The following is a 22,707-nucleotide window of genomic DNA, read 5'->3' as shown; positions in this document are numbered from 1 at the left end:
AATGACTGGTAATGACGCTGATGCTTCCCGTCTCACAGACGAGACTAATGATTGTCCCTCCTCCGCGCCTCAGCCGGTGTCTGACATGCGGACCAGACCCGAGCTGAAATGAGGAGGAAGGAGGAAGGCTGAAGGCAGGAGGTGGTGCACAGAGAGATGAATATAACAAACTTGCCTCTTTTCTTTTTTTTTTTTTTTCAAGAGGAGAAAGTAAACTATGACGAAGCAGAAAGCTCTGTTTGTCTTGCTTTTTACGCATTAGTTCAATCTCAAGGGCACTTCTGAGTCAGGTCAATTTGGGGTGTCAGAGCTGCAACTTTTTCCTCTGCAGAAAGGCCTTGATGTGGAAAATTGAAGATGGTTGTAATTTGCAGGGTTGTTATCCCTCCACTCCCTCTAACAACACAAGTGCACGGGCGCGCACACACACACACACACACACACACACACACACACAAAAACAAATACAAACCCTCTACAATAAATCATCTACGCCCCTCCAGCAGTGTGACTTTACTTGTGAGGTGCCTCAATCTGAAGCATCATGTGAAGCATGATAACCGACCCACTGGCGGGCCCCGGGGAGGACCTGTGCTACAGGCCCTGAGTGACCCGCTCCCCTGATACATAGCCCTCCGCGTCTCTAAAACTAAGGTCCTGGTTTATTTTCGGGCCTCTGGTCCACAGTAACAGCAGCGCTCATCTGTTGGTCAGGCGTTCCACAACTTTGATTCAGAGAATGTCTTAACTACTACTGACTTAAGTGCCATGAAATTTGATATAGACATTTAAGCTCCCCAGAGGATCAATTTTAATGTGCTGGTGATAGCTTTACTTAAAGCAGCACCAGCAATTTTCTGCAAAAACATCTCAACATGCGCAGTACAGACATTCATGTTGAGTTGTATTCAATGAAACAGTAAACACAAATGATAAATACCTGTCATTTAAATTCTGTTTTTTTAGAAGTACATTAATGGTTAAATGGCGCTGTTGTAAAAATTGTTTCTACACATCATTATCAGCGGGGCGTATACCACTTTATGCCTGCAACTTACTCTGTGACCTGTAGCAGATAAACTCATTATAATGTAGGCAGAGGTGGTAACAAATAATCCAAAATAGTCCTTAAGTGAAAGTAGCAATAGCATAGTGTGGAAGTTCTTGAGAATGATGAAGAATATAAAGTACATTATTGGATTCTGATATAACGCATTGATAATATATAATATTATCGATGCATTAACGTGTTCATCACATTAATGTTGGATCCCCCTCTGGGATCAATAAAGATTTATCTTAATCTATAAATCATAATTGAATGGTTGATTATTTTTCCTATGATTAGATTAAGTTGTCAAATAAATGTAGTCGAGTAGGGTTACTTAGTTACTTCCCACCGCTGAATGCAGGTACAAACTTCCTCACAACTTCCAGCAGAAGTAAACATAGTGCATGGCTTTCCAGATAATAGGCACAGATATGTAGATATGTAGATTTTCCTAAATGATAGCAGTTCATTAAGACCTCAGATCTTCAGTGGGTTCCAGCTCGCTCAGATGGCAGGCTTTATTCAGATGCTATCTTTTCCACGAGGACTATTACTATTGACAGGCTAAGCCCCTCAGCTGTAGCTTAATACCCACACACTAGCAATAAACAGCCAGCAGCGAGCATGAATGCGCAGGCCCATAACTCTGTTTACCGATGTCCCACATTGATTTTCCTGCAGGACGGTTGGGAACAGAGATGGAGAGAAGGAATGCGGCGTGTAAAGCCTCCCAGAGCCGTTCAGGCTTACACACGGAGACTGTCCGATCACAGCTGGATCAGTGGGGAAGCTGACGCCGGGCTTAACATAGCTGCTCAATATCTGATGAGACGCCCGAGACGGACGTTTATTCATTAGAAATAACAGGAATCATATTTCATTTCAGTTAAAACGGACTTACCGTTCTTTTGTTAGGTATCTGATCTGCGTGCATCCACAACATCAAGGTTCTTCCCAGTGATCACAAAATTGATCAGCTCGGCTTAAGCCCCTAGTCCAGTCAATCCTTCATCTTAATATGACCATTATTCAGCAGCTACTTGATTTGCACCCACCCTCATACTGAGGAGCAATCAATCCCACCTCTGCCTCCCTCCTCCCACAATAACAAACTATAACTCTGCAGCAATAGAAATATATCCAGGCCTTCAGTGGCAGAGTGGCTATCTGAGGAGGGATATGAACGAGCTGCACTACTTTGTGCCGCGGCCCCGAGGTGGACCTTGGCTGTAGTCCATCACTGCCAGGTCCCAGGGACGGCGGCTGAGTTAGGAAGTCTCCGGCCTCGCCAGGGCACCATTAAGCACAGGGACACTCGCTCATCTGCCTAACAGGGGCGCTGTGTTGATCATGACCAGGCTGGACAGATGTCTCCGGCATATTGGAGCATGGCTTCAATTAAGAGATTAGAGACAGGATGGGGAATTAGTTAATTTATCACTAATGACTAAGCAGGGGGACCACAAGATAGTTTCCATTGTTGTTAATTGCTCTTTTTGGCAGTGCGCTTCATTCTGGCCTACAGGGACGCTCGTCGAAGAGAGAAGGCTTAACGACTGATGGCAAATATGAAACGTGTTTTTTAAAGGCCAAATGGAGACTTGGAAACTTACATGGGCCTTAAAAAGAGACATATTAAACAAACAACAATGTATGATCGTTTTCAAAAAACTACCTTCCTTTTCTAAACATGTGAAGCCACATGATAGGCTGTGTTGTTGAGAAAGGCTGTGGTTCAAGGCATTTGGAATTCCATTTTTTCTTTCTTCTGGAAAAGAAGCTGGAAGTTTGGGTTGTGACTTCAGCTGTCTTCTTTCCGTATTTATTTTAATGTAAACAAATCAAAAAAAACATTATCACGTCGCATCATGCTGTCAAAATGAATGTCAGTCTAATTGAAAGAATTGTGGGATTGTTGTGTATTAACACACCTTACTGACTACCCCTACTTCCAATCCCATTTGAGCACCGTCCTCTACTGACATACCTCATTCTAATATTTGTCTGATGCTCACGTATGGCTTGAGCCAAAAAGTGCACTGTTGAATCTTCTGTGTTTTTTATGCACAAATCCAAGGAAGTAGTGGACGTACAGGGGTCACCATTATTGTGGTGGGGTCTCCCTGCTGCATGCACGCTAGGCATGGGATGATATGAAAATGTCATGTGCCAATTATTGTGACATGAACTTTAATCTGTTAAAATGACACTTAGCTTTGATCCTAACTTAAGACCCAGGTCAACCATGGACCTATTAACTTCTGGACACTGCTCTCGAGGAGCCGCATTTATTCCTATGAAATTTGCTCAGTGGCACCTGAAGCCACAAGTCATTTCATTGGGAATAATGATGAAACAAATCAGGCAAATCTAGGTTGCTGGTATCTACGAGTGGGCAGTAAACAGATTTGAATATGTGTCATTTGATATTGGATTAGGCTTGATTGAATTAAAGGGGCCTTGGCAGAGGTACGTGCTCTACTGAGTGCCATTCTATTTTTTTTTTATGTAACTTGTCTATAATGATTAAATGCAGCTCTTGCTTGATTATCCCAGCTAGCTAGTCCGGTAATGTTGGTATTACACACTGCATCATTACTTGAAATGAAATCTATTCTTCCATTATCTCTAGAATCTACCGTCATAACAGCATGCTGGCACTATGATTTGCCCCACCAAAGCAACACAAGCACCACGAGATGGTGGAACGTTCAAATCAGTCACTGGATTCGTCTATTCCCTGAGTAGTGTCTGCAGGCGTCCCCTCGGGCTGCAGCCATGACCTCCACCTATCAGAGGGAAGGTGTCTGAGATTTTTTTTTACTGCAGGGCGTTGCTTCTTTGTGTGCGCGTGTCCCTCTTCTTAGCTCAATATCCAACGGTTAGACGTTATCTCTGTCGTCAGAAAATCGCAGTGTTCGCTTTAGCATCTGAAATGCCGTCTAGCGTGTATCCACTCAGGCAGTTTTTAACTCAACAGAGAACTCAACTTTGTTGAGATTAAAATTCATATGAACCTCGTCACACCCGCGCTGCCTACAGTTGTTTACTCCTTAGCTCAATTGCCTCTGTTTTTCCGAGACAGTTTCAATTTAACGGGCTCCGTGTAATGCAAGTTTATTCATCAGAGGTAGTGCTGCAGCATGCACATTGAGCTCCAGCACTTGTACAGAAAGGGCTGTCATGGCGAAGTTAGTTTATTCTGCTGGGTACTTGGCATCCCTGCTGTGCCCAGTGGTGCTCAGCCAATTAAGGGCTCCGTTGCCTCGTCTTTTTCTAACTAACCGTCAGGCCTGTGCCCTGTGCAAATCCTCCACACACTCTCCTTCCAGACATTTTACACCGTTTATTTTGTCTTATTTCTGCACCTCCTCTCTTGATTTGACATCAAATTTGCACTTATTGTTCGCCCCGTGTGTGTTTGATCATTCTAGAGATGCATCATCCTTTGTCAACCTCTTTCCGTGCGTCTCTTCATCCTCTTTGTCTCATTACTCCTGCCTGTTTTCATCTCCCTCTTACCAATTGAGGCTGCATTGCTAGTCACTGATGTTACATCTTTGTCATCATCACTCTAATCCAAACAACCTCCACATATACTACCCTGTTTTCCATCTCTGTGTAAAAAGAACCAGAAAGTCCAGAGCACGACCTGCTGGGTTTGTAACAATAAAGGGTCGGACAAGGTCAGACAGATTGGACTGCATAAGGGAAAAATAATCAGTGTGGTGTGTTTTTTTTGTGTGTTTTTTTTATCTCTTTTCTTTAGTCCACATGGAGCCCGCAAGGTCAGATCTGGTGGATCAGTGGAGGCCACATAAGAGGGACGGGGGTAGCGGGGCAGGGAGGATTAGGGAGGAGGCTGCTGCCATCTGTCTGTATATACAATACAGCATGTGTGAAAAAAAGCAGTGGGAAGATAGGAATCCCACAAGCTGAGCTGTAACAGCGCGAGAGATGATGATATTCTCACTGCTGCGGCGAGAGAAGATTACAAATATCAGTATAGAACTCACAGTCACAATAAGTTTATTGTGTGAGCATCAAATGTGTATTGTTTTAACTCAAGTTGGATGTAAAATACATTCTATATGATATAACAACATGCCTGAAAATGTTTAGCTAGAAGTGTTGCTCAAGGTATGGCATGGTTGGTCAACCACTTTATTCCAGACTGATGTATGGCAGCATATATTGATGGATTGCCAAGGGATTGTCTATAGACATTCATGTTCCCCAGAGGATGAATCCTGCTGACGTTTCCATCGGAAATGATGTTTTGAGTGACATGTTTCATCAGCTATTGGATGTTTTGCCATGTACCCTGAGAATGAATTGTGATACAGTTGGCGATCCCTTAACTTTTTATCGAGCACCATTTTTTTATTATTTTTTTTAAATTTGTTGAATACTTTTGGTGCATGACCAAATTCCTCTAAACACAATGACTCTCCTGTCAGCCTGAGCTGTACTTTTGTGCTAATAAGCAGCTTTTAGCATTCGCGCCAGACCAATAAACAGCCCATAAATTACAAAAAAAAATAAAGTGCAGGTGTGCCAAATTAGGTTTGCGATAATTTGGGAAAAAAAGTGTCTCCATTACATAGTTTGTCCACCACAGAGCACTGAGAAAGGGTATTTTTCAGCTGTAAAATGTTGCAATTCTGATAAAAAAGATAAACAAAATACTGTTAAACTCTTGAATATCATTATTAGAATCTGGTGTCAGTTAACGTTAAAGTTAGCAGGCAAACATGCTGAACAAACATGGTGAATATTGCTGCTGTCAGTTTTGTTGTTGTGCATTGACACAGAAAGTTTAGCTGTGCTGAGTTGGCTGCAGCACTTATAAAAACCCATTGATGGAAAAAAAAGTGTAATACAGACACATCAGAGGAAGAGAGAGAGAGAGAGAGAGAGAGAGAGCTGTGAGACCAGTGAGGAAGACAAAGTGCAACAACTAAAACCGAAGTGTCCACATGATATAAAGACTGTGTTTGATCAGGAGGCCTAATGTTAACTCTATACTGCAGAATGGAGTTTCTGTTAAAAGTGACAGGCAGATCAACGTCACATGCTCCTGTTTCCTCTGTCTGCTCCTCTGTATAAACTATGAGGCTGTTCGACCCTGCATGTACATATGCCTTTGGGGATCCAGTCACAGGTGGACAGCTCTGTCTGTCAGGTCACATCTGGCACTAAGTGTCTCAAGCGACCGCTCTGCAAATAAACACGTACATTACTGGCACAAATGGACACAATGTTTCTTACACAAAGGAAGAAAGAATTTAATGTATAACATTTGCCGCAGGGTACATTTCTCTCCTTTTTCCCTTCCTTTATGTGTTGATGGGGCTAACTTTGACCAATAGTTGCTCCAGTATTCTGTCTGCTGTAGTGCAAAAGATTGCATAGATTGCATAAAATGATTGATTTCCAGTGTTCCTGTCATTGTGAGCATGATGGCGCGCCAACATTAGCATTTAGCTCACCGCTGTTACTTGGTAGTCCATGTACAGCTGCTCCCAGGCTGTAGACTCTTAATAAGTCTCTGATGGGAATTGTTTAGAAAAGCCACGCATTTCCATACATCCACATCCTTGTTACTTCTCTAATTATAATATTCACATAAGCCACGTAAACACCACATTTACGATCCTGCACTCTTGCGTCTTTAGGGTCAACCACCTGCACTATCAGCCCGACGAATACGGAGAGGACCCTGAACTGGTCGGCTACGAAGATGGGGACTACGAGCACGATTACCACAGTGACAACAGGTGAAGCACGTGTTCAAGCGCACACGCACTGGCACTGTATAATGGTGACGTGCTGACCGGCCGGGAAACCCCTCAAGTGGCGAATTAACTCGGCCCGCCTAATACCTCCTTCACACGGCCTCTGGGTGTTTCCTTTGATAATATCCGCAAACATGAAATTGATCCGAGGATACAAATGCTCTCCACATCCTGCAGCAACACTCAGCAGATAAACACCCGTTATTATTTCTGTTTGAAATCATAATGCAGATGGTCATTTAGATTGTGCTTTTCTGCTCTACAGAAAAGATTAAGCGCAATTTCCTCTGAGCAATTTCTCATTTCTATTGTAAGATATATTGCATGAATATTTTGCATTATGGCTGAGTGAATTGGGGAAATGAGGAAATAGACACTTATCGCCTTTTTATCGGCAAAGCAGCAAATAACTATAATCAGAAATTTATTCTTTGGGAATATTATCGTGCTCTCAATCACTTGTAAATTGTTTTTGCCTTCCTCACTCTCGATCTCGCTCTTGATCCCCCCCCCCCCTTCAATGGCCAATTCAGAGTGAAGAGGAAATCAAGCAGCTCTCCATCCCCTCGTCCAAAGAAAAGGAAGAAGAAGAAATCTGGCCGCCGAAGGAGTCGGTGAGTGGAAACAGCTTCCACTGATGAAGTGCTTCGATTTTTTTTTTTCTCCTTTTTTCTTTTTTTTTCCTTCCTTTCCTTGCCTCGTTGACAGAATAATTAGACTGTGGTTTTGTGAAATGGAATTCCAATTATTTTGGCGTGAATATTGCGAATGAGCCATCGGATACCGCAATTGTGCGGAGGGGGGTTGGGGGCGAATCTGGAGGGAGACATTAGCGAAGCGGAGTCTCATCTTCCATTTTCTTTTGACAAGGTCAGCAATCGAATCGAGAGAATGAGAGTCTGAGACTGACGGAGAAGGTACATTGGTGCGAAAGAGAGGAAAGTATAATAAGAGAAAGGCAGGCTTAGGACAAAGAGATCCTCGATGAGAAAACTAGGCTGAGCTTTATGTGATGACACCTTAACTAACAGTGAACCCTGAGGTGGAGAGTATTGTAGCACAATGATGAGCGAAGAGCCAGAAATTTAACTGCCATCTGAGGCTCATTTTGCACTCATGGCATGCAAATGTTTCCCCCTCTCCATCAATAGGTTTGGCAGCTCCTCACCCACTCACAGAGAGAAGAAGAAAAAGAGTGGGAAGAAACACAAGCGAGACAGGTGAGTGTGTGTACACACACGCACACACACACGGTGAGTGAGTGTCATCAGAGATGTGTCATCACATGAAAGAAACTCTGACTTTTCAAGGGTTTGTCAACAGTTGCTCTCACAGTGATGGATGTGAGAGAAGATCTGTGGAGGGGGAGGAGGGAAGGAAGAAAGACAGGTCGGAAGGGAGCGAAGGGGGAAGGCAACGAGAAGAATGGAGGCAGGAAGGGGAAGAAAGAAACAAACCGTCTGAGGAAAAGAAAAAAAGACGAAATAAAGGATGAAAATGAAGCGCAAAGGCAAACAAGAAAGACGAGAAGAAAAAGAGAATGCGTGAATGACAGCAAGGAGCACTGGGGGGAAGGCGATAAAGACAAGATTCAAGGAAGAGAAATGAAATGAAAGGAAGAAAGTGTGGACGAAGAAAGAGAGATGAGTCGAAAAAGGAGAAGATGAGAAAGAATGATAGAGGGAAGAATAAAGGGAAGAAGGAAAGGAAGAAAGACCATAAGAAAAGGAATGGAAAGTTAAAGGCTAAGGTCAAAAGAATGAACAGAGTAAGAACAATGAAGACAACAAAAAAGAGAGGCAAGAAAGAGGTGACAGGAAAAAGAAAGAGACAGGAGGAAGAAGACATGAAAGAGGGAAAGACAATGGTAAGAAAGACAGCTAAGTTTAAAAGGAAAGGAAGAAGGAAAGAGAAGAAAGGACAGATGGGAAGGGAAGAAGGAAAGATAAGAAGAAAAATGGCAGCAGGAAAGCAAGGAAAAAAGGCAGAAAGTTAGGAGGAAAGTAAAAAGAAAGGGGGAAAGATAGGAAGGGACTAAAGAATGAGAAGACAAGAGGTCAAAGAAAGGGAAGTAAGAGAGTGGATGAAGATGGAAGACAGGATGAAACAAGGAAGTGAAAGAGGAAAGACTAAAATGGGAAGAAATGGAAACTGACCAAGGAAAAGAAGAAAGACAGGAAATAAGAAAGATAAAGAAGGAAAGGGAGATGGTAAAATAAAGAGACAGATAAACAGAAAAGGATGGGAACTGAAGAAAGACAAGATTCCAGCAAAAGAAGATAGAGGAAGAAATGAAGATGGAAGAAGAAACAGAGGAAGAAAGGCAAGAAAGACAAGTTAAAAAGAAACGGAAGAGGTGAGGAGAAAGACAGGAAGAAAAATGAAAGGGGGGAAGAGAATGGATGAACACAAGCAAGAAAATAAGTATTCAAGGAGGAGAAAAGAGAAAGAGAGGAGGAGCAGATGAAAAAGGAAGAGAGGAACTACGATAGGAAGAAAAAGAAAGGCGAGAAAGAATAGATGAAAGGAAGGAGGGGGAAAGGAAGAGCGAGATCTCATCAGCAATAGTCTTGAAGTGCCCTGGGACCTCATGACCACAATAAACAATGGCAGAGCTCCTTCCTCCTCCTCCTCCTCCTCCTCCTCCTCCTCCAGTTCCCCTCGCTGTGGAGCAGGGCTGCATGTGTTGCTCTAATAACCCGGCCTGTACGGGGGCGCACAACACAAGAAAAATGAGCCTCTCAGCGAACAGCCGAGCATCACTGCACTGCCCCGCTCTTGTTTCACACCTCTCATCCATCCACACACTTCCGAGTCCTCCCCCCCTTTTGTCCTCTCTGCTCCTCACCCACACTCCTCCCTTCCTCAGTCCTCCTCTCCCAGCCTCACATGCAAAGCTGCTCTGCATTGCAGGTACTGTTGATATATGAATAATGTATAAATGAAGTGGGGGGGTGGGGGTATTGGACATGTTCCCTCCCAAGATCAGACACCCTCCCCTGATGCTCTTTTTCTTCTTTTATGCCGGGGGGGGGGCGGGCCGCAGGAGATCCTGTTCTGCTAAAATTGATACCGCAGCTTGTTTATAATATACAACTTCAGAGTAGCAGCTCCACGCCCATACATAGCATACATACTGTCCGCGTCCATGCAGCAGACGGTGCGCTGATAGATTTAGCTGTGACTGGAGTGTGCAGGAGAAAGAATAATGAGCCCTCCACAGCTCACATACAGTAGCTAGTGGGGGGGGGGCACATGGGCCGCAACTGGGGCCATGGTTCTGAGTCACATATCAGCCACATGCATTACTGTGACAGCTTTATTACTGCCCTTCCAGAGAATCAACACACTTTCTGCCACCGCTCCCTCCCACTCCACCGCGCACTGTAGGTGTGTAAAGCAGCGGAGGAGATGTAGGGCTCTTCAGGAAAACAGCAACAGCTCTCACAGACCGGCCCTGACTAATCACCATGGAAACTGCAATGAGGGTGAAAGTGATATGGAGGTGATGTGTCAGCCCAAACGCTGAGCACTGAGGAGCGGCCAGCCTCCCCAATCATTACTGCACGCTCAAATACACGCTTAAAGGGGAAACCGGAGGTTATTATTCCTGCACGTCCTCCACAGCCTGGGGGGCGGTGGAATAAGAGTGACGTGGAGCACCTGTAGAATACCAACTGGAAAAGCCCGCCGTGCAATCTCCCCGGGGGGCATCTCTGAAACATATGGATGTACGCGTGTCATTCAAATTAGGTAGCAAGATGGTGGCTGATTTGGTATTCCATTTAGGAGCTGGCACATGACAGCACGTGTTGTTCACATTAACTTGAACATGTTCTGTAACAGGCTGCTGTAGCCTCACGCTGCTTTGTGTCTTTTTTATATTTAAAGTGCTGCTTTCATTCATATGTTGTATTTAATAAAGGCATTTATTTTATTAGTTAATACCTGAGTTATTGTATATGAAATTTGCCGAATTAACAAGAAGGCCCAACAAGCCAAGAATTTGATACACTAAGTATATAAAGTTTAACCCAACTCAACAACTTACAAAATTAAGTGATTTTTTAATGGAGTCTGGGGACTTTCTCCAGTTTTTTGCCCATAAAATGTTAGATTTAGCGTAAACGATGAAATCAGTTGAGACACTGTGTTCAAACAGCTGCTAAATGTTGGCAGGTAGGACACTCTTTCGACACGGAAGCGGAAAAGGCCGGTACAGCAACGGCGCAACAAGAAAGAACTTAATGTATTGGATTTAAAGCCGAATTTACAAGAATGCCTGAATAATTCTGAATTCGCCGTAGCTGTTTTGCAAACAATTTTGCAGTTTCTCCCTCAAGCAACAACTCTTACAAACATGTGATTTGTAAGGGAGTCCGGGGTTATCGCGGTTACTAACACACTGTTCTGCTGCAAAGAGACACCAAACATATAATTTGCATTATACTGTACAAATGGAAATCAGACAGTGTGTAATCCATTCTGCCTGTTTATTGTGTCTTCCTCTTCTGGATTCATGGCAGACGTCAGTTAAGTAGGGGGTCTTTCAGTGCGCATACAACAACGTGGTTACACCTGTACACGGTCCACTTGTGATCCAGTCACTCAGACGGGACTTTAATAGCATGTCTGAATTCTGTCTTAAAAACCCTCAGGGAATTAATGTAGGTTCAATATTCTTTGGAGGTGAATTTGAAAGACTGACAGCGCAGGTTAGATTTTGGGTTCAGCCTCGGGCATTTGTCCAAAATACTACCTGTGCTGGCCTAGAATTTATTTCCAGAAGCAGGTTTAGTAATTCCCAGAACCACCTGAAATCTGGAACATGGGCTGAGGTTTAAAAAATTAAAAAAAAAAAAAAATTCTGAGAGAGAGCAGTTAACCATATTACCTCATGATAAAAGCCCCTGGTCCACAGTTGAAGCTAACTGTATATGAATTATTCAGTGGATGTGATCCGGCTGTCATCATTAACAATGATTGTGGTGTGTTGTTTGTTTTTTTTGTGATTATAGATCCGCATCTGGCTCCAGGAAAAAGAGGAGATACAGGTGTGTATGATACCGACACATCATAACACAATTACGGTTAACTACATTGTTTATGACGGAGTGCATCAAAGCTCTGTGCTGCAAATGAGTTGTTTTTCCTTGTGCAACGTGTGTGTAATGTCGCTGTCGTTTCTGCCTATTTATTACTGTTTGTTCAAAAAGACAATCCATATGGGTGAGTGGTGCACTGAGTTCCTTTTTTTTTTTTTAACATGCTTTAATGTGCTCGGCTTCATTGTCTCACGTGCTGGCGTGTGTTTCAGGTCGGGCAGCCCGAAGAACAAACACAAAGACAAGAACAAACAGAAAAAGAGGTGAGACACTCTGACAGAAAAAAAAAAATAAGACGACATATATGTCATTATTCACGTCATTATCAGTGCAATTTCACGTACACATACGGTACGCGGTGTGTTAGAATAAGCGAAGCACAGTTTGTCCTCTGCACACAGTTAAAAACAAACGGCGAACAATAGTCTCAGCTCGACAATGAGTACAACTGGAATCATGTTCCATCTCTCATAAATTTATATTGCTATTTTACACCCATTATCTCGGGCTCCCAGACTCTCCGAGAATATTAATGACTGTAAACCAGTGAGTTCAACACATTTTCCGTGCCATACATCGCACCCCATCTTGATTAGAATATATATTGAAAGTGTTTGGCGGTGCATGAACTGTTTTACATATCGTGAGATCCAATACTGAGCTCGCTGTGGCATGTGTGTCCCCCGTGGTGTACGCGTACATACACGTGGCTCTCTGTGTGATCACGTGTGCATGTGTGTGGCTGCGTGTTCGTCCGTCTGTCCGCTGTCCCTCCGCCAGGTCCCCCGGCGAGACCCCCGGCAGGAGTTCGCAGCGTCAAGGCAGCTGCTGTAGCTCCCGCAGCGCCTCCCTGTCCTCCACCCGGAGCACCTCCAAATCTCCTGCCAGGTAGACTCCTCGACACACACACACACACACACACACACACACACACACATAAAGACAACACACACTGAGTGTCGAGCAGTTGCCCTGGTGACTGTCAGTCCCTCTCTCATTTAGTCGCGGTCCTTGGGGGATAGATTAGGATACAAATGGGGCTCCTCTGCAGTGTCTTATAATAACCCCCATTAAGTGGTTGCGATATCTCACTCCGCACTCATGTCGAGCGCTACGGAAGAATATTCATCGTTGGTAACACTGTTAGTCATTTTATGGAGCGCAGAGCATCAAATGTTTCTTTTACGAAAGCCAAATTGACTTTGTGTTTCAGTCACTTTGAATTTGAAAGTTCTGTCTTGATATATTTTCAGAGCAAATTAGAAAATAGAAGAACGGTTGCTAAGTTTTTCCTGTTTTTCCTACTTCTGCTGTGCGAGGTTAAAGTCATCGACAAAGCAGAATAAGAAAATCCTTTGTAATAACTTCATTAACAAATGTATAAAGTTATAGTTGATTTAGTTAATAGTTATACTGTAAACAAAAAAATTGCTTTATAAACCATTAAAATAGCAGTAGTTTCTTGTACAGTTGCAACTGATGTTCATGAACCTTTTACAGCTGCTCCTAACAGCTGGTTTATAAAGCATTTAAGTGAAGTAACTATTAATTAATGGCTAATTAACAATATATTTACCATTTAGCAATGATGATTGTTACTATTCTTGAGTGAGCGTGTAAAAAGCAGTGAAGTTGTCTGTTTAGCAACAGGCACCGACCACATGACGTTCTACAACCAGCCAGCGGGAACTTGACATTAAGCTGAGCTGCAGGCGACAATATCAGCCGGTCTGAGTCCAGATGTGCTGGGCCGGATCACTCCGCTTCAAACTTCTCCCCCGCAATGCTCTGAAAACAGTTTCATCTCATTGCAAATCCTTGATATGAACCAAGCTTTAGATTTAACTGCAGTTTTCTGCTCCTGTATAAAAAACTTTGATGGAGTAAACTCAAGAATGATCTAAAGAGGCGGCTAATGAGAGGAAAAGTTCTTTGCTGAGTGATATAAACATATATATAAATAAGAACGTCGGGCATCAAGTGACTTACTGCTCGTTACAGTGAGATCAGAGAAGATGAGGACTGATGCAGCAGAACCAGAGATGTCTGCACTCTTCATTCCATATAATCTCCTTATTTGTCAAGCTCTGACACCGACAGTATATTAACAACAATGCAGCTCAACCGCACAGATTTAGGTGTGTTATGCCAGTAGTAATTAACGTAGCCTCGGGCCGCTAACCTGAAGCAGAGTTGAGGAGAAGGCCACAGAGGCGCTTCTCTCAAACTGCACAGCGACACATTTCTATTTTTTTTTTTTTTAACTTGACGCTGACTCAAGTGACGTCACTCGAGGTGGTTTGTTTGATTTTACGCAGCTCCCTATAGAGCCCAAAAAGGCGCGGTTCAATTACTTTCACATCTGCAGTAGACTTGTAAACAGCCAGTGAAGTTACCCTGTGAGAGCAACTCCCACGTGACACATAATTAATCACGTGTATGTCTACAGGAGACAAGGATTTACCCTGCATCTGCCTCATTTACAAACAAATATGATCATGTTGTTCGTCCAGCAGCAGTTAAAAATGTGCAATAACACCACGAATTATGTGTTTGAAAATTAAAATACTAATGTAATAATAGGAAAGTGGTTGAAATGGAAACGATAAAGCGAATGTGGGGCAGACGAATGATTCTGCAGCTGATGACGTCAGACACTGAAAACCCACAGAAACTAAAAAAGGAAATCAATGCGGCTCATGTTCTTTGCACCGCTGGTAAATAAATAAAAAAGGGATCTCAAATACAAATAGAGGGATGACACTTCCCTGTTCTGAACCCCTCGTGCAGTATCGATCCAGCTAACGCATTATTCAAAATGAACAGAACATATTTCAGAAGGTGCGTGTTTGTCTATTCCTCTGCACTGCAGTCACAATGCATCTGCTCTGAACCTGATGTAAGAGAGCTCTGGAGCTCCCTTCAATTCAAGGGTATTTTAAGCTAAATGAAAACAATTCTTACTTTATCACCTTGGCGCTTGAGGTCCCCCAGGTGGCTGTGCTTTATTGAGTGTGTTTGCTGTGTGGCTCTGCTCTTCCAGACTGAACTCCAAGCACAAGATGGACGGACAAAAGGTGTCAAGCACCCCGCTGTCCCCGGGCTCCAACACTCCAGCGGCGTGGCACAACGGGGACCACACCCAGCGAAGCCGCAACGGCAAGGCCGGCAGACTCAACCACGCCGAGGGCGACAAGGGGCACGATGTATGTAATCTAGTCTATTTTGCTCCCACACCCCCACCCTCCCCCCCTCCCCTCCACCCACTCCAACGGTATCCACCACAGTCTCTACAAATGAGTTTTTATCTTGCTCTTCTTTTGTTGGTTGACATGAATTCTCATCTCCTTTTGATACTGAACGATTTTTTCACTCTTTTATCAGCTGTTCCTAGTTTGTAGGCCAGTTGTTATGATTATTATTATTTTCGACGTGTGAAAGACACTCCTGTGTAACACTTGCCGCTCTTGCTGCTTTGTTTCTGGCTCTCTTTGACTCCTCTGCCATCTTGATTTTTTTTTTTTATTTGTTCCTATTGTTTGCCGGTAACAAAGGGGTTTCTAGTGTCTCTGTTCAGCACACATTGTCTGAGGCGCAGCACAACATTAGCATAACACACCTCGAATGGAAATACAAGCCGCACCACCACACAACGTTTCCAAGTGAATGAGCAGAAGGATGTGTCACTCCTTCCGGGCGGGCGCCTGCTAAGGCACAACAATAACAAAATAAAGTCAGCGCAGGTATGACTTCTTCAAACATTTGCTTCCCCCCGCCCCCAGAGGTCCGTGCCTGTAAAGAAATATCAAAGAGAAATGTGTCCAACAGGGATTGAGAACTTCTGAGTTTTATTGCAGATTGTCTTCATTAGCCAAAGAGTCACGATCAGACGTCAGATGGTGCCATAATGTGATAACAATCTGCAACTCCTCTTTGAACTGACTAATCCAATTACTTAATGGGAAGTTTTGATCAACGCCGGCCAAAAATTATTTCTGTATGTGTTATACTGCTATGAACAAGGTGCAGAGCTCTGTATCAGGGGCAGTATGGAGGATTCAAAGTGCCAAAATGAAAAAAAAAGAAACTGTATAAACTAAAATACAGGTAAAATGCGTTTACTGTGTCATAATTAAATAACTTTGTACTGTTTGATCTAATTGGGTTTTTTTGGACATGATTGTTTTTATATTCTACAGTCAAGTCACAATGAAATCTAATCATCTGTAGATATTATGTGAAGAATCGTTATTTTAAACTGATCTAGTCATTAAATCAGAAACAACAGATTTGTTTGTATTGCTATAAGTATGTGTAGCTTTGCAAACACATTGAAACACAGGGCTGCAGAGATACGTGGAGGTTAGACTACAACCGGCCTCCACACACATGCCTCCCTCGCCCGTGTCGTTGGAGGCAGAGTGTGACAGGACAAGGCTCACATTTATAAATCTCACCCTAACCGCATTTTTGGAGCCACCCAAAAACAGTCGAGGGCGGTTTTATACGGCAAGTTCGAGTAGATATGTTTATGTCATCGTGCCTGAGTTAAAGACGAGTCATCAAAAATATTTAATGCTTGACAGGAACTTTGATATATTTGTATTTATAAAACACACAAAATGAGGTGTTGCTTTTCGGTGTTGTCCAGCAGGGAGCAGCATACACCTGCTAATAATACATACAAAGCACTGTCATTAGTTTTTAGGAGGAGGTGTAAGGTATACTTTTTTAATTTAATGCCAAAATGAAAAAAAAAAAAAAAAAGTTGACTTCACCTTTCTTTACATTCATGATTGAGAATGCTGAAAACCTCTGAAGGTCAACTGCGATAAATGTAAAAATAATAATAATAATAATAATAATAATAATAACACGTTTTCTTATTAATTATGACACAGTAAAACCTGACAAAGAAAGATTTGTGGCAGGTGTATTGTATCTGACATCACCTCTTTGTTTGACTTTTTTTTTTTTTCTATTTTGGCATTTTAAATCATCCCGAGGCGGGCTGTGCCAAAACTGAATCTTCCCCTCTACGTTCTTAAAATAGAAACACAGCGCTACATGCTGTTCGCAAAAGGCTCAAGGATTAAAATGCGTATTTGTACTCTGTAGCAGTTTAATTTGGAGCGTCTCCTTGGTTTTTTTTGGGTTTTTTTCTCCTGGCTCCTTTTGAACAATAACCACCTCTGTTAGTGTCTGATTACCTTAAAGACGCTGCCTGTGATGCGTTTTCAAATCCCTTTTCTGCTATTATGGAAAACAACCTTGCTCCTCCACAATGTAAATTGATCATTAGAGCTGCAGTAGGATGACAGCCATTATGTTGGAATGAAACAAAAGGCAGCTCTTGACTTGTGAAAACAATCTTCCTCTGATGAATGGGGCTGCGAAACACCCTGTAAACACACACTCCAGGCACTGATGTCTCCCATTTTCTACTCCGGCATGCATGTGAGTCTATGAGGTCTTATCTGGTCTCTCTACCTCTCTCTCTCTCTCTCTCTCTCTCTCTCTCTCTCTCTCTCTCTCTCTCTCTCTCTCTCTCTCTCTCTCTCTCTCTCTCTCTCTCTCTCTCTTTCTCTCTCTCTCTCTCTCTCTCTCTCTCTCTCTCTCTCTCTCTCTCTCTCTCTCTCTCTCTCTCCCTCTGCTTATTTCATTCATTACTGTTTCTTTTTTTTCTTGATCAAATTTTAAGTGGTATTTTTGCCCATGAATAAATGCCCAAATCTTTCTGTCTCGTTTATATAAAAAGCACTCAAATGCTTTGGAACTGGACCAAGTAGGTTAACTGGGTATGTGTAATAGTTTCTTCTTGTCAATGCAGTTGTCTTTCTTCTCAAGCATATGCTCTGCTCAGTGATAGATCCTCTTCTCCTCCAGGCGTCCAAGTCAGCTCCTGTCAAAACCCACCAGGAGTATAAGACACGCTCCTCTCTACTGCTTTTACTTCTTTTTACCATGTCGATGTGCATGTTGCCCCTGGTGGCAGTATCTCTTCTGTCCCTGACGTGTTTTTTTTTATTTTTTTTTTTTTTTGTCTTTACTCTATCTGCTTAGGCCAGTGGAGAATGGCGAGGGCGGTCTGTTTGATCAGCTGGGATGTAGTGAAATAGGAGCTTTTAATTGGCTCACATTTCTGTTTTCTTCAAGCAGCATCTTTGTAGCACAAGGTGACGCTGCCACTCTTGTTAATCTCCACCAAAAGCTTAAATCCTTGCTTTTATGATAATCCCCCAACTGAAGTTCTTTGCACAGGAGGATAGTTACGTGTGACAGATCCTGGATGCAACTGGAGTTTGATTTTACTGCAGCAGTTGTGTGGTTTAGCAAATGTTCTGTATAGCAGCTCTGGTTGTCTCTATCTACCATCTCAGTTTGTGTTCCTGTAGTCGTCCTCTAGCCTTATTTGGATCCGTCTCGTCCGACGCGTGGGAGGCGCTCCTGGACGCTTCCCATGGAAGAGCTCGCGGAAAAACAGCTGTGCACGCTGCTCATTATCAGAGGTGGTGAAGTACAAGCAAGCATGTATTTGCCAAACCGACAAGTTAGAGTGGGAGTTTATGGGAGACTCTTGACAGTCCTGCTACAACCCGCGAGGATCACATGACTGAAACAGACAGCTGAAAGTTATCAGTGGGCTTGTATTTTTGGTAGCCCTGCAACAACCGTATGTTGAACAGTGTTTGGTTAATCCCGTTTTTGGTTCTACCCTGCTCTCCTTTTCTAACACAAGTGATTCAAACGACCAGCTCGTCATCAAGCTCTGCAGAAGCATGATAACGGATTCATTTGAATCAGGTGCGTTGGGGCAGGGAGATGTCTGAAACAGAGGAAAAATAGACTAAGGCTTGTAAGTCAGTTTGTCAGTGTTTCTACTTTTAGTTTGTTCACCTCCGTTTTGTCAAATAAATTTAATACGATTATATGACGTCACGCAAACTTAACCTCCAGTTAATCAGCTTTTGAACCAGAATGACGGATCTCTTCTTTATGAGTAACCTTTAAATTTTCTGTATCCCAATTATATCACTTTACCTCAGATTCTTTCATATAAAGCACAGCTTAACACTTTTTAATTGTTACTCAACAACCGCCATTGACAACCGCCATTTACGTCCTACTTCATTGCATCTATTGTACCATTATGTTTTTCAGGGAAATTCTCACGAAACAACACAGTCAGACCCACAGTTACTAATAGTTTGCACAACAGTAAACATGCTAGCAGTTAGCTCATTAGGGTAGTGTTAGCTCTGCTAACCCTGTCAGTCAAGGTACCCTCATTACGGAGGTTGTAACAGTCTGTCAAGAGTGTCCCACACAATGACTGCTCTCTGGCCACAAGTGTGATTTTGGTGCCCGCTAAAGGTTGCAATATGTAGGAATTTTTACAGAAAACATCAAAAACCTCACCAACTTTGTAAAGGAAAAACATTTTTGATATCGTGACGTCTGTGTATCATGTTACAAAGCATGTTTAGCATGCTAACGAGCTAGCCCTGCGATAGCTAACACTTCGCCAGTGCCTCAAGTTCCCAGGCTGCACTGCTAGCTTCACGGCTAACTGAGATGGCTAGCTCATGGCAGCTGCAGGTGGTAGCAGTTAGCATTAACTCTGGTGATATGCTGTCCTCTATCTGTTAGGTGGTCAATTCTTACATATTGCAGCTTTAAGACATAACATGCAACATTTCTGAATTAAAATGACTCAACGTAACGTGAATAAAACTTTGAACATGACCTTGATGTTAATATTCCTGTCCGCGTCATGTATAGATAGCTTTTTCCATCAGCAGTTATTTAAACATTTGAAACAACTCCCATGAGTCCTCATTACTGAACGTCATTTGTTTTATTTTGACTGAGAGAAAGGACATATTGTGTATTTAACTTCACCACCCTCAGTACAGAGCAGCGCGCAAGCCACTTCGATGGGAAGCACCTGAGACCTGTCTCCAGCAGAACGACTGAGACGGTCCCAAACGGGGCCAGTCGTCCTCTTGCTCATTATTAATGGATGTCTTCAAACACTTCAAGCACAAGTACATGGGCTCTTTAAGCAAAAAAAAAAATAGCAGGACACTTCACACATGTTTCGACATGATTGTTATTTTAAAAGGGACCCAAGCCATTTTGAAAGCAAAACTCCCTGTGCACACAAACGCTTTAAACAGCAGATTTGACAGCGCTCCTCGAGGCTCTCTCTCTCTCTCTCTCTCTCTCTCTCTCTCTCTCTCTCTCTCTCTCTCTCTCTCTCTCTCTCTCTCTCTCTCTCTCTCTCTCTCTCTCTCTCTCTCTCTCTTGTGTTTATACTGATAAATAAATCAGAAAAAGATTGCCGGGGAGAGCGCTGGGCTGACGTCCAAAACAGTGCAGGGTAGAGTAAGTGCTGCTGCTGAAGAAGACCCAGGCCAAAATGTGACTGGGGTCCCTTTCAAATGTGCTGACTCTTTAGTTGTCCATCATAGCAGTGACTCAGACACTCTTTTACCCCCTCCTCCTCCTCCTCCTCCTCCTCCTCCTCCTCCTCCTCCACCTCCCCCTCATCCTCCTCCTCTCTCCTACCTGTTCATCTGTGTCATGTGTGACTCACGTCTCACTCTCGTTGTCCTCGCATTTTTCTTCCCACATATCTCTCACATCTGCCAGCTCTGCATGCCTCCCTCCTCCTCCTCCTCCTCCTCCCCCGTCCCGTTCTTAGCTACTCTACTCTACATGGATGTCAACTAACATGACAATTAACTCTATCCACTTTCCTCTATTCCCCCCCCCCAGTGTGATACAAATATGGTTGCATTTGTACAAGCGAAAAAGACAAAGCAAATCATGTAGTTTCCTAGACTCATCCTTTGTTTCTGATATTTTTTTTTTAGTTTGATTTTAAATTTCCATCTGGGTTTTTTTTTTTTATTATTATTTTTTTTTTCTCCCCCCTCTCTTTTACTTTTCGGTTTGTTTTACTTCTCCTCTAGTCTCTGGACTAAATATGTAGCGCTGATACTAAAAAGAGGTCATTGTCTTTTTCCCATTTCGCTGCGGAGAACATTCCTTTCTCCTTTTTTCTTTTTTTCTTTCTTTCCTTTTTTTTGTTGATATTGCATACGTGTCACTGATTGAAATGGAAGGTAGGTAATGCTTTGCCTACGCACGTGATCTTTATGCAGATGAGAATGTGACAAGCACCCTAGCCTGAGTGACGTCAATGTTTCTCTCTCTCTCTCGATCTTTCTCTCTCTCCTTTTCTCTCTCTCTCTGTTATTTACCAGTGGTCTTTAACCAAATTAATCTAACTTCATCAATTATGATTTGACTCTTAAAAAAGATTGGATTACGTAGAGCTCTGGTTTTTCTCTTTCCTCCTTAACTTCATCCTGAAGTCCAATATCCCACTCTATCTTCCAGGTCCATCTCTTTTCTCCTCTTTTGTTTTTTTTTGTTTGTTTTTTTTCTTCTTCTCTTTCTGTTTTGGTAGAATGCATTCCTGTTTCGTCCAGCATCTCTCTGTTTGTCGGTGAATTAGTACATCCGTCCTATGATTTTCACCACATTTGATTTCCACGACTGTTTCCTAACAACTGTCATAAGCACCAGTGGTTGTGTGTTTTTTTTTTTTCCCTATTCTGCCGCTTAGTTGTCCTCTCTGTAGCGGAGAGCGGCTCTTTCTTTCTCACAAGGGCCAGCCGGTGCTGTTTGTTGTACCGTAGATTACGATGCAGCCACACGATAATGCATGCCGAGGAGCTCAGCTGTGTTTGGTTTTGACACGAGCCGCCTTTTTGGAGATTATAACCCGCTTACAGTGAGAAGCGAGTATCTGTGCATCACAAGTTTCAGTCCCCGACTCCCATTGAATCATTTGTCCAGGTTCTAATTTTGCATTCGATCCTCAGAAATAAGGTTATGGAATGTATTTGAACTCACACTCTATCACACACAGTTTTATAGGATAAGGTTGGCATTGCAAAAAAGTCCTTGAAAAGACCCAAACTAACAACGTGTAAGTCCTTCAATACTTCCCAGCCCCGAATCTATGAACTACTAATGAAGATGTATGATTGTCCTAACGGCAAATATGTAGTTTTATTATTAAACAAATCTGGAGAGAGTCTAGAGTCTACAGCCATGCCAGCAGCTCAGTGAGGCTACTATTGAGGTCTTTTGAGAGGCCGCAAACCACGATAGTCAGTGGTTAATCAACAGTAAAAATGGCGGTCCTAGCTATACGTCGCAACTGTGGACTTGGGGGGGGGGGGGGTTAGCCTGCGTATTCAGTAGTTTGTAGTAGCCTAAGTACGACAAGTGTGGCTACATTTGGCCAGGAAAGTCTTTCTATCCCCCATTTTCTGACAGGTGACCCGTTTGTTTATTCCCAGAGAAAGATCATCATCCACGCTGTCAGTTTAGTGTAGAGCGTCAGATTGGATTTAAGAATGCACCCAAATTTGACCATCTTAGTTCACATTTACTAATTAGTGGTAAACGCAAAGTAAAGCTGCGGGCGATGTTGTTGAATATCTGTACAAAATTTCAATCGCGATATGTGCAGTAGCCGTTGAGATATTCCAGTCTGGACTAAAAGTCGACCAGCTGACTGGCCGGCAGACCGGCACCACCATCTACACTCAGTCAAGTCCACGTGAGGAGGCAGTGATGTCATCTGATGAATACACCAGGGCGATACATTCAAGTGTCTGGAATAGGTTTCGACAGTGGAGCTCCAAGGTATGGACATATAGAGACAAAAAAT

The 22,707-nt window shown here is 42.9% G+C and overlaps 1 protein-coding gene across 6 annotated transcripts in view; it reads left to right on the top strand.

Annotated features, from left to right (window-relative positions):
• srrm3 (serine/arginine repetitive matrix 3) overlaps positions 1 to 22,707 on the top strand; it is an 84,636-nt gene that overhangs the window by 55,109 nt on the left and 6,820 nt on the right. For all 6 annotated transcript variants that reach the window (XR_005078663.1, XR_005078662.1, XM_037120234.1 and 3 more), the window contains exons 5-11: positions 6,730 to 6,831; positions 7,383 to 7,463; positions 8,001 to 8,069; positions 11,868 to 11,903; positions 12,167 to 12,217; positions 12,735 to 12,842; positions 14,998 to 15,160. Coding sequence is in view for 4 of the 6 variants with exons in the window: in XM_037120234.1 (XP_036976129.1) it covers positions 6,730 to 6,831; positions 7,383 to 7,463; positions 8,001 to 8,069; positions 11,868 to 11,903; positions 12,167 to 12,217; positions 12,735 to 12,842; positions 14,998 to 15,160 (610 nt within the window). In the remaining 2 variants the exon portion in view is untranslated. The remainder of the gene's footprint in view (positions 1 to 6,729; positions 6,832 to 7,382; positions 7,464 to 8,000; positions 8,070 to 11,867; positions 11,904 to 12,166; positions 12,218 to 12,734; positions 12,843 to 14,997; positions 15,161 to 22,707) is intronic.

Source organism: Acanthopagrus latus, chromosome 13 (assembly GCF_904848185.1).
Source record: "Acanthopagrus latus isolate v.2019 chromosome 13, fAcaLat1.1, whole genome shotgun sequence".
NCBI lineage: Eukaryota > Metazoa > Chordata > Actinopteri > Spariformes > Sparidae > Acanthopagrus > Acanthopagrus latus.
The sequence above is the reverse complement of the archived record's forward strand: the minus strand, read 5'-3'. Positions and strand labels throughout refer to the sequence as shown.